General features: G+C 43.7%; 1 protein-coding gene across 1 annotated transcript; it reads right to left on the bottom strand.

Annotated features, from left to right (window-relative positions):
* Window positions 1-2,531: 2,531 nt before the first annotated feature.
* Window positions 2,532-11,558, bottom strand: ASB4 (ankyrin repeat and SOCS box containing 4). The gene is made up of 5 exons (XM_033077359.1): window positions 11,275-11,558; window positions 7,602-7,901; window positions 5,044-5,534; window positions 3,329-3,442; window positions 2,532-2,720 (listed from the first exon to the last, which is right to left on the bottom strand). The coding sequence occupies exons 1-5, from the start codon at window positions 11,486-11,488 to the stop codon at window positions 2,532-2,534; spliced, it is 1,308 nt and encodes a 435-aa protein (XP_032933250.1). The 5' UTR covers window positions 11,489-11,558.
* Between the last annotated feature and the right edge of the window lie 2,798 nt (window positions 11,559-14,356).

Raw genomic sequence — 14,356 nt, 5'->3', positions numbered from 1 at the left:
AAAGTCTAAAAAGGAACGCATACTAAGATTTGCTTACTTTTAGTCTTTCTAATTTCAACAACAGAAATCAGCAATTAAAGTGCATCAATCAGGTTGGGGGGTTTTTTTGTTTTTGGGTTTTTTTCTGTGATAGTGATGTTCTCTAGTGTTTTTAACAGCTTGCAAATTCCTATAACTATAATCAGCCTGATCCCACTGTGCTCCTTGTCAGATACCACAATGGCTATAATCTGGCACCTGCTTGGTACATAGCTTGAAAGTGAGCCTGGGTGCCCACAGAATAAAAATTAGTGTGTTCACTGCAGAGGGAGAGGATCAGAGGGAATTTAGGAACACTGGTGACAGCCTTTATTCTTCTCTCTCAGCAAGAGAGTCCTGGCTACGACAGGTCAGAAAACACTGCTATTGTTCTGCCTTAAACCTTCCTTTTCCAAATGCAGAATTTCACTTTTAGAAGGAGCCAGTGTGGGGATGTGTTTCCAATAATATCAGCTACCTCCATCTGTCTCTTCTGGACTGCCCAGCTTGCCCCATTGTCAGACTGTTCAGAAAGCAACAAACATTTCTCACCTTGACCAGCTGGCAAATCCTCGAGCCTGACTTACAGAGATGTATCGCCTAGAAAAGCAGTGGGTTTAGGTAGCTTATGCTTTTTCATCCTTCCAAATTCATCTTTCTCTGCAGTGCAGAATCCAGTGGATTCCATTGACCAGGAGGTGTCTCAAGCAGATTTTTCTATAGAAAACCTGTCTCAGATGCTGACTGTCCTCCCCAGTAAATTACTGTAGTATCTCTGATAGAGTCATCTCTGCAGCTCTATGGAAATCTCTCATTGGCCTAGTGAAGCACAGGGACCTATATTACAACTTTATTAAGAAAGCATTTACTCATGGTCTGTGTTCACTTTGAAATTCCTTGTTGGAATGGGAAATTGTTAAATAGCAATCTTCATTGGTGTCTGGTTAAACATGAACAGACCCACGAATTGGATTCTTGTACACAGCATATGAGCTTTAATTAATGAAAAGGGAGAGGAAAGGAAAGGGAAGTGATCTGTAGCACTAAACAATCTGCACATTTCTTCAAATGCTGTTGTTGCCTCTTTGTGAGATGCAGAGACACTTGAACAGCTTGTCTGCTCTGGTCTGGGAAGAGCCTAGTGTGCTGTGGGCTGTCTTGCAAAGAGATAACAATAGCGACAGGGACTGACAGCTTCACAGCCAGAGATGCAAAGAGAAGTCAAGAGCTACTGGCTCCCAGTGGTGGGCCTGGCTTACCTCTGCTTTCACAGAGCCCAGAATTTTCAGGATCTTAAAAAATGTGGAACAGTCCAGATGGGTTGCATCAAACTAAAAAAGGGAAGAAAATTAGGGTTACCTGTAGGTCAGATCACATGCTTGCTTGCTGTGGGATACTTGCTGTGTGAACTGCCACTGCCCTGCAATTCATACTCCTGGACTGGAGAAAGTAGCTTGGAAGTAAAGGAAACCAGTGCTAGTAGGTCCAAAAGCACAGGAATTGCAAATCAAGGGGTCTGGTAGTTCTGTAACAGCACCGCCAACACATTTTTATCTTGGAAACACCTTTTGGTTAATGTGGGATTCCTCTCACCTGTGCCTAGCTACCAGAAATGAGATGTATAGTCCACGCTAGCAGGATTGGTTCATTTTATAGTCAATGAAGAGAAAGGTCATATGCTTCCCAGATCACATCCAGCATAATTCTGAGAGGTATTAGGGATGGGTACAAGTACAGCTGTGCAGGTTTCAGGGGCAAGTGTTTTTTACCTACCTTTCTTGGCACCGGGATATTAATTTATCATTGGTCACAGTGATAGTGGAAACAGAGCTAAAAGCTACCCAGGCTTGAGTATCAATGTACAAAAATTTCAGGGCTGCATGTTTCTGTCTTGATTACATACTGTGGTTGATAAAGGAAAAATTATTATAATAAAAAGGATAATTATGACAAAGCTTTATAAGATACAGACAGGTAGTGAACAGTGAACTAACTCTGAATTGAGAGTCAGTGCACAGGAAAACACAGAAGCTACTGCAGGCCTGTCTGTGGTCACAATCCAAACTGGTTTGCCTATTTCATTCTAGGAAGGTATTTCTGTGACTTAGTGTTTGACAGTATCCTTTCTTTTATTCCCAAAATGACAGCTGAAAAAAATCATAGTGAAACGATATCAAAGGTTACTCAGATTTAATCTAATGCTATCTAGCAGGCTCTGAAGGAAGCAGCAGCATTGTTGAAGCTAGGCTGAACACAGCAGCGTGTGTGTCCTGGGTGTGTTTGGAGCAGGGGCTTTTCCAGCTCTGCCTCCCCAGTGCAAACTGCAGCCTGCAGCTGTGATTTCTCAGTGTAGGGAAAGAGAGCAGCTCCAAGGAGAGCCTTCAATGCCAGCCCAGCTTGCAGGCTGGCCAGCAAATGGACACAAGCGCGGGGCTGTGTCAGGATAGTGCCTGGATTCTCTCAGAGGCACATGGATCTGGGAAGGGAGACACCAGTGCATGCTCTGTGGCAGCTCAGTAGATGATTCCTTCTGGTTCCAGCAGCAAGTACTTCTTCATGGACAGAGGGATGGAGAGCAAGGGGACTTCTCGATGGCACCTTTCTGACAGTATTGCCCGAATAGCACATCTGCATAAGTGCATCAGTGACCGTGGTGAATTGCTGCACACAGTGAACAAAGAGTCATAGAAATCCTGGTGCTGCTGTAAAAAAAACCCAGAAGTGTGTTTTAGGGCAACCAGAATATCTGGAGTAAGGATTTTTAAGTTAAAGGGATAATTATGTCAAAGCATGTAGTTTGTCCCACAGTTTTGCCTTTTGACTGCATCTTTTCCTTTTTAATCTCTTACTTTTAATTTAAATTCTCCCTTACATTTGCAGCTAAGTCATCCTGTTCACAGAAATCTGACCAATGCAGCAGAAACTAGAGGTACATAGTCATAACCATGTAATATGGCACTTTAAAAATATTTCCTGACTTCAAAATATACGAATATACACATTACAAATCTGATCAAACACCAGTCACAGCCAGAATTTTTTCACTGGTTGAATACAAGGACAGCTGAGCTCCTCCTGTGCCCCTGATGGGGGGTGCTCCAAAGGATATAGTTGCAATTAAAATATCAAAAATATGGGTTTTTTCAGTGAGTGATATGCTTTTGCTAAATGTGAGATATTAAGTGGGGAAGTCCCCATCCTCTGCGATGTTCTTCTCTTTCAAAAGTGTTCTTTCTTTCTTATGGTTTGGTATGGGTTATACAAATCATGAGCCTGGATTTTACTCAGTTATACCTCATTGAGAGCTTACCTCCAAGACATCCTCAGGTATGGCTGCTTTCCACTTCGACGTTGATTTGATGTGTTCATAGGAGTTGACGACTACCTCCACAGCTCTGGGGTGGGAATGGCAGGCTTGTAGCACCTACAGGCAGGATGCATGGAGACCATGAGTACCACCAGGGAGCTGGGGCTAGCCTGGGTGCTCGGCACTGCCGACAGTGTCACAAACTGAGACAGGCACAGCCAAACAGTTAGGAGAGGATGGGGCTGGAGATGCAAAAGACACAAGGGGTCTCCACACCACTCTGTGCAAACACAGCAAGAAACCCCAGGTTCATCCCCAGTTTAAGACCATACAGAAATGCTGGCTTATATCTCCACAGCAGTCTAGATGGGGTGGGCTTTATCACCCAAATCTAGAGATAGCTTGTTCCTAGCTGGGTTGAGTCACTCAACACCAGGCAAAGCCATGCATAAAAATTCTTGTTCAGCACATGTAGCTGAGAAACAGGAAAAAAATCCCATCATATGAATTAAATATGCATTGTTAAAGAAAAATTTGAAATATGACCAGAAAAAGAGACAGTTCAGAAGTAAGGGTTTCAAGCCACACAAGACCCTTGACACAACTGTTCTGCCCAGTAATTTTAGCTCAACAGGAAGAAAACCCAGTCTGTTGTCACTCATATGCAAGAGTAACATTGCATTCACCCAGTTTTGTCCCATGCAGTCTCCAGCTTTCACAAACAAAACTGCAGAACATCTCTCTGGGATAAATATCCTACATTTTATAGGTGTGCAAATGATAGTTTGGAAGAGAGACCCACTTCATGCAATAGGATGTAGGAAGAGGAGACTTCAGGCCTTGCTTTCAAGTACCCTCTAGGAGACTAAGCATTGTTCTGCTATAGACAGACCCTGCTCATCCTGGGCTCAGGAGGGCACAATTAAAATTTTGACATTTTATTCAAAGGCTTCTGGTTGCTTGGCTTGTTAAAACTTTACATGTACAGTTGGGGAACTGCAAACTGCTGCTTAGGGTACTGGATGAGAGAGAATAAGTCCTGACTTCAGCAAGCTTACTTAGTTGTCTGATATAACAAGACCATTAGGTACTTCTGTCAGTGTCTTGGGCTTTGCAGGTGTTTAAAACCTTCAGGAGGGATCCTCAATACTTTTTTTTTTTTTTTTTAGGTCATCAGCTATGAGCCCAGGCCCAGCTCTTTTCCTTAATTCTCACATTTTTTGAGAACAATCCAAAGCTTTATTGAGATGCACTTCATTTTTAATAGATTTTTAAATGTCAGATGTGGCAAACTGACTCAAGTGGTCTCATCTCTAATCTTTGCTGGAGACCATGAAATGTGCATTTCGTACAACTCAGTTAAACCTGTATGAAGCCAGGTTTGACAAAGGGATGTGGGTTTTCTGAAATGAGAAAATTCATCTGCTCTGAAAAATCAGGCTTGAACCAGCATTTAGAGTTTGGCATTTCAGGTTGGTTAAGACCAAAAAATTAGATCTGTATCTGGTTTCTGGTACAGGCAACTGTAATTCCATTTCAGTTAAATGTTGCCATTCTTACAGTAGGTCATCTCACAATGTTTTGGACAATCTGGGCCCACACTGACAGGACTCCAGCAAATCCAGATAGCACTAAATCCTGAAGCTTGGATCTCTCATCCCATTCCTGTTCAAGACACCATGCCTCTCCATACCCTACTGTACAAAGACATCCTTAACCTTGTGGAATTGCAGAGGGTATATCCTGGCTGCTCCATGATTCAGTAGCAGCTGGTAGCAGATGTCTGGCTGAGCAGCTGGCCGCACAGATGTCACTTTGATGATATACTGTAGGGGTGCACAGCCATTGACATCCATGATGTTTGCTTCTGCTCCTGCCTCCAGCAGCATATGCAGTAGGACATGATCACAGTTCCAGGCGGCTTTGTGGAGTGGTGATTTGAAATCCTCATCACGAGCATTCACTTCAGCTTTATAGTCCAGCAGCATCCGACAGATGAGGTGGTGATCCTGGCTGTATATCTGATCCTTATAGTGAAGGGCCCAGTAGGCTGCACAGGCCAGGGGAGTCTCCATGTAGGCATTGAGAGCATCTACCTGTGCTCCCTGTTCCACGTAAAAGGCCACGAGCTCTGGGACACCCAAACGTGCGACGACGTGCAGAGGAGTCTCCTCGTCCTTGTTGTTGGTTCTGATGTTCACATTTGCTCCTGCCAACAAAAGATGATGGGGGGAAATTAAGGCAACGAAACACTTGTTTGGCCATCTCTCTGTATGAGCCCTTCTTCCCAAGGAAAAGGTCAGGATGGGCATGAAAGACACGTGTAAATGCAAGTAGCATCGATCCTGCGTTAGTTAAGTCTCCAGGGCAACTCTTAGAAACTTAAGGTTCTTAGATCCAGCTTCAGATGTGATGTGCTGGCCCCAGGCTTGAGGACCATATCTGAACATTCTGTTTCAGAGAGCATGCAAGCCCAAATTTCTGTGTAAAAATGCTTTTTTCTGTAAATTGAGAACTGGTGGAGGAAAGAGAGCATTACCCCTACTCCGGAGAGCAGCTCTGCTCTGCTCCGTACCGTGAAAACACTCCCTGCAGCACCTCGTTAACTCGGATGAAAGGACATTTTATAGCAGATCCGTGGATGATGTTAAGGAGCCCAGTGCCAGGGGGATGCGGATCCCGTTTCCAGAGTGCTGCGGAGCGCTCCGAGCTGGAGCAACAGCACCATCTGCTGAGCTGAGAGCCTGAGAGCTGACTGCCTCTGGGCTGGAAAAACCGAGCGCTAATGCTGCTAAAGCCGTGTTGAGTGTTAGTCGTGTTCTCTGACCCTGGGATAGCCTGGGCAATCCAAACGTGGGATCGGCACTGCTTGCTGATCCCGCAGCCAGAGGGGGATAAAGTGAATGACCTGGATGGATCCCAGGGGACGCCACTGAGTGCAGGTGGCAGATGAAAGATGCATCTTGGAAACTTTGGGGCAGGGACATTACCTGACACCCTGGTTTCAGCTCCTGGAGGTGCTGCTTGTGAATATGCACACCCGGCATGGTTTGCTCCAGAGCTTTCCCACTCCGTTTGGAGTCTCAGCATTCAGTTCATATGGAAATCAGAGTTTAACGAGTGCTTTGGGAGGAAGGGTGGCTTTTAAAGTGCTATTGTGCTGTTGTTGATGGGTGGGTGGAGAAAGCCTGCAGAATACATCCTTTCACTTGCGTTCATCCTATACTGCGTTTCGTAAGACTTTTAAGCTTTTCTATGCTAGCAAATTCAACTCCCGCTGTCAGGACTGTTTGCTGTGGGCAGGATACAACTGGCAGCATTTATTTTTCCTTTCTACCAAACAAAATAATATGTATCTTTCCAGTAGAAGAAAAGCAATGTTGTTATTCATTTATGACTGCAATTGCCTTGCCCACAAACATGGACTTTGCACTTGGGCTCTGCATCTCAGGAAAGCTTTCAATAACCACACACGCAACAAAAGCAACCCAAAATCATTCGTATTGCCATGGCACAGTGTGATAAATAGGGGAGTCTCTCTGTAACTAAAGACTTGAACTATATTTCTTTTACTGTCTCCTCTGTCAGTACCCTTCTGTTCATGAAATAGTGTGTGACAAATATATTTATGGAAGAATTACATCTATTCACAGCCTCATTTGTTGCAGATGACCAGCAGCATAATGCACCTTACTTTGAGGAAATAAAAATCTTATATAATACCCTTTTTTCCTCCAGGCATGAGTTTGGCTGCAACCATGACAAACAAAAAGACAGTACGAAAAACTGCATCACATTTTTCAAGGCCAGATCTCAAAAAACAAGTGGTTGGAAAAATTTTATTCAAGTTCAGGAATTTTGAACAAGAAAGAAGATGAGGGATGCCCCTTCGTATGAAGAGAGCTCAACAGTAAACCTAAATGAAAAAGACAGGGAAAAAACCAAACTCGAAAGAAATAGAAATTCCCTGATTTAGAGGAGCTCTGCTGCTGATGGACTGGTTGGGCAGTGGAATGGAGGCACTGAAATGTGGAATCTTGGAGTAAGGGCCAGTGGCCAGGGAAAGGGAAAGATAGATGAGGTGAGGAAACAGAATGGGAGAAACTTCCTCTGATCAGAGATGCCAACAAGGAGGCTGAGATGAAGACATGAGTCACCTCTGAATGGAAAGGACAAATATGCATCTACTTTGAGAAACTGCCTTCTCAGAGAAAGCCCAGACCGTGCCCACCATCGTTGTCCATGCCATGAGAGATGCTCCAGAGCTTTGCCTTACCTCTCCAAAGCAGCTGCTGGGCACAAGGCATGGAGGTTCGTGTGGTACAGAAGTGCAAGGGCGCCTGCCCACTCATTGAAAAGCAGTTCAGCTTCGCTCCATGGTTGCAAAGGATCTTGAGGCACTCAACATTTGCTGTTTCACAGGCTATGTGGATGGCAGCTTTTCCATTGGGCCGGCAGTTGATTGTGGCTTTGTGATTGAGGAGGACTGAAAGACTCTCCAGATGTCCATACATGACAGCTAGATGAAGTCCAGTTGCCCAGGATATTTTTAATTTGTAACTGGGAAGCCAGTACCCTGTATGAAATAAGAGTGTGTTACCAGCCTTGGCAAAGACTTTTCTTTGGTCTATCCACCTACTGAGAATAATTGAAGGGGAAGAAAGGGTTGAAGTTTTTAATGTAATTTACTGTAATTTCACCAGCATAGTGCACACTAAGTTCTCTCAAGTGTAACTTCATTTTCATTAAGCACTGTTACAGGCTGAACAGCCTGCCTTTTGGAGAGATAATTCCCATGTAGACATACTCTGAAAGAAGCTATTAGACTTTTTTGTTGCTGGTATAGATTAAACAAAACAAAAAAAAAATTGCTTAGAGAGTTTGAAATGCCACCAGCCAAAAAATACGGGGGAAGTGGGATCTCCAGCCTGCCAATAGCTGAACAAAAGTGGTGTTGGAATAAGACAACAGCATTTAGTTAGGAAGTGACTCAACAGACAGCTCATCCTACTGTTTCTGTGTGGGAGATGGCAGGATCTTGTGTGTCAGGGCTGGATTCAGACCTCCAGGGATGCATTTACACATAGATGACCCCTGGCAATGTGGCTGCAGCTGTGTCAGGGACCTCCTGCCTGCCACTGCCCTGAGGAGCACAGAGTGAGGAGATTGGATCCTGATGTAAATTAGGCTGAAGACCCAAACAGAGGCAGTGACACTTTAGCATTGAATTTGGCTGCAAAATGTTTGGATTTTTCTCAGAAATTGTCACCATGATTTTTTTCTTTTTTTTATTTACAAACAGGTGTAAGGCCAAATAACAGATAAACACTTGCTCCCAAATTAATGCTTAATGACTGCACAGATACAGTCTCAGAAGTGATTACTATAATCACTTGTTTAAAAAAAGTGAAGCATCATAGTAATGTGCAGAAGGGCAAGAGAAGTCTAAATTTTATATTTTTTTATACAGTACCTGTATCTTAGCTAGAATTGACTATAAAATTCTCTGGGTTTGATTTATCTGTTTCTTCTTGGACAACTGCCTGGATGAAATCTGTTATCATGTAAAAAAACCAGAAAGATATTAGAGATGTATAGTGAGGTCAAAATATTTCAAACCTTCTTTTATTAGTCTCTGGTTTTATGCAGTTTTTCAACACTAATGTCGCATATATACAGTTTTTACAGTGTTTATGAGGTACAGGCAGAAAGAAAAAAATGTGTTGGTGGAAGGAAGAAATTGATTAAATTTTTTCTTCCATCTTAGATAAATTACAAGTATATTTTCAGATAGGGGCAAGAAACTGCAGACCATGTAATCTACTCTTGGGTCAAATTTTTGAGACTGCCAAACCCAGTCCTCAGGGAGCTCCCACTGTAAATGGCAAGAGCAGCAGCCCTGAGGCTCTGGAGTGCACGAGCAGGGTGACAGCCTCCTGTGAGGACACTCACCCTGCTGACTGTGCAGGTTACACTGGCAACTCTGCTGGGGCAACCTCGTCATCATACACCCTCAGCAGCCTCTCAAACCAGGCACAGAGAAGGTGGGCTATATCCCAAAGTCTTTGCATATAGCAGAGCAAGGTTCTTAAATCCCTTTCCTATCCAACTGCACGAGTGGTGTTCCCCCTGTTACCAGTGAACTGTGATCCAATTCCAGCTTATCCCATATAGGGCTGAGTCTCCCATTTACGGCCAGATATAAGCCATAAATTATACATTAACAGCAGGAAAGTGATACTTAAAAGCCAAGTAATCATACACAATTATACCCACAATTTTCCTGCCTGAGTCCACAATATATTTCTGTTGCCTGTGCTGCTTGCAGGTGAGTTGTGCTCAGACATCCCCAGGGAGCATCTCCCACGTCCTCTGCCCAAATCTGCCACATGTCTGAGTTTGGAGGGACAGGGACAGACACTGAGCAGGGAGCAGATGTGGGCCCCACGGGAGACCTCATTTAGCTTATCTGTTTGTTTAGTAACGTAAAAAAGCCATGGTGCAAGCATGATCAGCACCTTTGAGAGCTCTCAGCCTCTTTGGAAGAGAGGAAGAAAAGTCACTCTGTCACCTATGATATCTCTCTTCCATTTCACCACTAAGAACTCTGGTAAAGCTCAGACTGTCAGAATGGTGGGGTGGTGAACTTTTCTCCCCTCTTCCTCCTCAAGGAAATGCCCCCTTTCATATCACAGTTATTTGTCATTCTGAACAAAAGTAAAATTAGCACAAGAGTTGATAGAAGTGCTTCCTGCATTTCAGACAAAGTGCATAGAATACTGTGATTTAGGCCATAAGGATGCCTTTTCCTCTCTCTCTACTTTTTGGAAAACAAAGAGAGACTTCTTCAAAAGAGCCTAGTTAATGATTTCCCTCAAATGATCTGTGATTAAAAATCTATTCATTAATCCTGCAGTCTCAAACCACAACCTGATTGCATTTCAGCCTGCTGAGGACAGAAGAAGATGTATTTTAAGATAAATTCAGCACAGTGGCTCAGTTCATAGACTGTCCCTAAGGGAAGTCCATCACAACTGCATCATCCTCGCTCTGAAGAAATCAAAAGAGTGGGAACCAATCATTAAATAAGGGGTAAACAAAGAAAAAGAGAAGAGTTGAGATAGTCCTGTCTTTTAGCCACAGAAGGGAAAGTGCATTTGCTGTGCTGCTGCTGCTACTGGAGGTGTTTATCTCCACATATGATCAACTTCTGGCAGAGACTGATCATTACTGCTTTCTAAATGCACAAGAAGAGTCTGTTAGCAGGTAGGTCATGAAGTATGTTGATTTTAGCAAACTTGGTTTATTGCTTGAAGTTGTAAGGTTTTGGAAACTCTTTAAGTATCAGTCTGGGAAATGGTTTGGGTTTTTTACACTCCAAAACAGATGTTGTGTTGATTGTTCTGGTAGTTTTTTTCCAGATTTTTTTTTCTGTTTTGATAAACTAGCACATTCTCACTTTCTGTCATTTGGAAAAATAAACCTTCTCCCATCCAGCAACATCCAAGGTCCACAGGATTTCCTTAGTTCCCCTGAGCTAGGAAGAATCCACTTTACTTCCACTGAAAGTGGAAGACAGCGGATATTTTATGTTTCTAAATAGTCTGTACGTGTGAATGGGGTCAGGCAAGAAATGTATACACCCCATTTCGCCTGCATGTTTCTATTCTGGGCTTTGCACCCGAGTTCTCTGTGAGGAAATGGCAAAGGACTCCTCTTTCTGGAGTCTCCTGCAGCTGCAGCACAGAGGCTCAGGCTGGGCTCTGGCCTGCCCTTCACCAAGCCCACAGAGCTGATAAGCTCCCCTGCTACGTGGCCCTGGCCATGTGAGCCTACTGAGACAGTGCTGCCTGTGGATCAGCTTTTGCTGCAGCTTCAGAAGAGATGAAAGTTCCTTGAAAATCACTCAAACCCCTCTACTTCTGTCTGGTGAGTGCTGCCACATTTACCTTGTTTGTAGGATGCCAGAACCAGGTTTTCATCTTCGACTTCAAACACTGTGTCCACGTCTATTTTCTTTTGGCTCAAGAGCTCTTCCAGTGTTTCAAAGTCGTTGGACTTCAGGGCTTCAAGAAAAGCTTTTTTCACCAACTTCGCAGCTTCAGCTCGAGTAATTTTCCCCTCTGTGCTCTTTCCCTCTTTGTAGGTCTCCTCCAAATCCATTTCCAAACGTATCTGTTTGTGCTGTGAAGAGGGGCACACTGAGGTGCCTACAGCACAGTTGCATGCTGAAGTTTCTGAAGACCAGAAGGTAATTTTATCACTCAGTCATGCTGATCTGCTTGTTCTATTTATAAGAGGAGCATTTCAGGCATTGAAATGCCACTCTTAGATATCACCACGCTCTTTTGATGAAAGTGAGGACAGACACACTAGCAATTAAGAGTTATCTTCATGGACTTCATACACATTAAGCTTCATTAACCACCTGATTACCTTCTGGTTCTGCTCATACCCTTACATTAAAAGACACTAGTTCTGGGTGTTGTTTCTCAGCTGGAGAAGCACCCACACTTCCTTTCAGAATTGCTATGGCCAATTTATTGGCTGCAATGAGATGTGATGCTCTGCCTGGAGATGCCTTTTAACTAGAGCAATTCAGGGAAAAAAAAATCTAAAAAATCTCCAAGGAACTCTTCATGTGGGAGGTAGGTAACCCACTCTTCTCCAGGACACCATTCTGCTTGCTGGTGCTGAGTTCAGGGGCAACAGGCAGTGCTCCTTGGAAGGAGAAACGCTGGGACAAGGGGCATGCAGGGCTGTACAGCCACATTATGGGTGGGGATCTCATACACTAATGCAGGGGTTAGTGTGTGAATTAACTCAGCTGCAAGCATAGGAGGCTGCATGGGTCCATAGGCTCCTCTTCTTCCTCTATTCACCCTTCATCTAAATTCAGATCTTCTCTCTCACAAGCCCATCACCCACTGAACACTGCCCCATCCCTGCTTTTTCCTGCAGTCATTGCCAGCCCCATCTCTGTACTGACAGCAGTCAGAGGATCAAAACCCACATGTAGCTAGCATGAGCTTCTGCTATTCATCACTTAGAACTCACTTGGGCCGCAGGATGAGACCATAGCTAGAAGGACACTATTTACCCTTGATTTAAATGACCCAGCAAAGCAGACACCACTACAACCACCATTATAAAGAAATCTTCATATTTCTCCTGTGAGTTTGGCTGCCAAGTGGGCTGATGGAGAAATGTGAACCAGGTGACAGTGGAAGTCAGAGCAGCCTCTCTGCTTGAAGCGTTTGCAGAGACCAGGTTCCTCAGGCAGCCCCATCAGCAGCTGCATGACCCCTGCCCATGGGACTGCTCACCAGTTCTCTCCTACAGCCTGTGCTCAGCAAAGGTGGTACCAGACAGCAGTTCAGATTTGTGAGCTCTGTCTACCTATGTACTTTTGAATGAAAAATACTTTGCAAAAACTGATTCCCCAAGGTAATGTGCACAGAAATAGACGCAAGGGGAAGGAAAACAGTTTGCCCTGGTGCTGTAGGTCCCAGGCAGCTCATCTGTGTCTTTTGAGGCTTAAGAGGAGAGTCAGTATTAGGCTCTTCATACCTTTACATTCCCTCCTGCAGAACCACCTCCTGCTTGCTTTGTTACTTTCAGTAGTGGATGACTTCAGGCTTTACAAAAAGTGTTGATGCTTCTCTGGTATGAGGAGAGGAACAGGAGGTGAACTCCAGATCTTACAAGCTTCTTGCAACCAGCAACTTTATTTTTAAACCATTCTATTCCTGGAAAGCTGTGGATGTTCAAAGCATTGATATGTGGCTGTAATCAATTGTCCACCTCAGTTACACTTTTGATTTGCAGCTGATTAGCTTTTTATCTATCATCTTTCATAAGTGGTGTTATATGACACAAGGACATTCAATCTGGCTGAAAGACTTGTGCTGGGACATCTCTATGCCTCTCTGCTCCTCAAAGGTTGACATGCACAAGATGTTGCTGTAACAGATTACTGCACATCCATCGTGCTTGCTCTTGGTTGACAAGCAAAGTGAAGTACAGTAATTTCACAATTATAAGCCACACCATTTTGACTAAAATTTTGGTCCGAACCCAAAGTGCGGCTTATAATCAGGTGCGGCTTATATATGGACAAAGAAGGAAAAGTTGCTGTTTTAGTTTGGAGGACAGGTGTCTGCTGAGAAAGGCAGGAGCTTCTCTTTGAAATGGAGAATGTAAACCCCCTCCCTCCAAATTATTATAATTAACTCCTCTTACCCTTTTGCTTCACACACATCTCCTCCCTGTGAAGACTGAGAAACATCACCCCAGCAGGGCAGGGGAAGCATGAAATCACTCCCACATCTCTCTTCTCTTTCTTTCACAGGACCTACAAGACACTGTGAAGCTTGAAAATGAATATCAACCACACAAAAATCCCTGGCTTAAAATTTTGCAGGCATTTAAATTTTGCAGTATTAAAATTTTGCAGGGAGTATTATCTGATGAAGGTTGGCAATAGAGGAGGGGACCAAACTGGAGCCAGGTACCATCAGAATCTTCCTGGTGGCTAAAAGTTTTGGCCCTACCTGTCATTTCAGGTGCTATTTCCCTTTCTCCTTGCTTTATGCTGTCCATCAGCATTGTCTGACAGCATGATGTAGTTCATTAAAAAGGGGAGGGATCAGGTGCAAGATGAATTTTCCAAAAGATCTTCCAAACGACCGTGTGTAGAGGCACAGAACAGCTTTCTGAAACAGAGTTAATAATTCCAGTTGTTAATAATGCTCCACTCACAACTGATGCTGTTCCCAGCACCCACAACCAAGCTGTGCAGATCCCACTTGTTTGCAGGCAGGTTGGGAAGGAGAGAGAAGTGATTCTGAATAATATTTCATGTGACATTTGGCATTTAAGAATGTTATGGCATTGTTTTAAAACACTTTATGATTTCTAAGCAATCCTACCAGAGATTGCATGTATGAAAATGTGCTTATTTGTTTCTATAGGCTGACTTTGCACGTGTGATCTCCTCAGTTTTTCAGAGCACTTTTTTTGGGCATTGGG

The sequence above is a fragment of the Catharus ustulatus genome, chromosome 1 (genome assembly GCF_009819885.2).
Source record: "Catharus ustulatus isolate bCatUst1 chromosome 1, bCatUst1.pri.v2, whole genome shotgun sequence".
Lineage (NCBI taxonomy): Eukaryota > Metazoa > Chordata > Aves > Passeriformes > Turdidae > Catharus > Catharus ustulatus.
The sequence above is the reverse complement of the archived record's forward strand: the minus strand, read 5'-3'. Positions and strand labels throughout refer to the sequence as shown.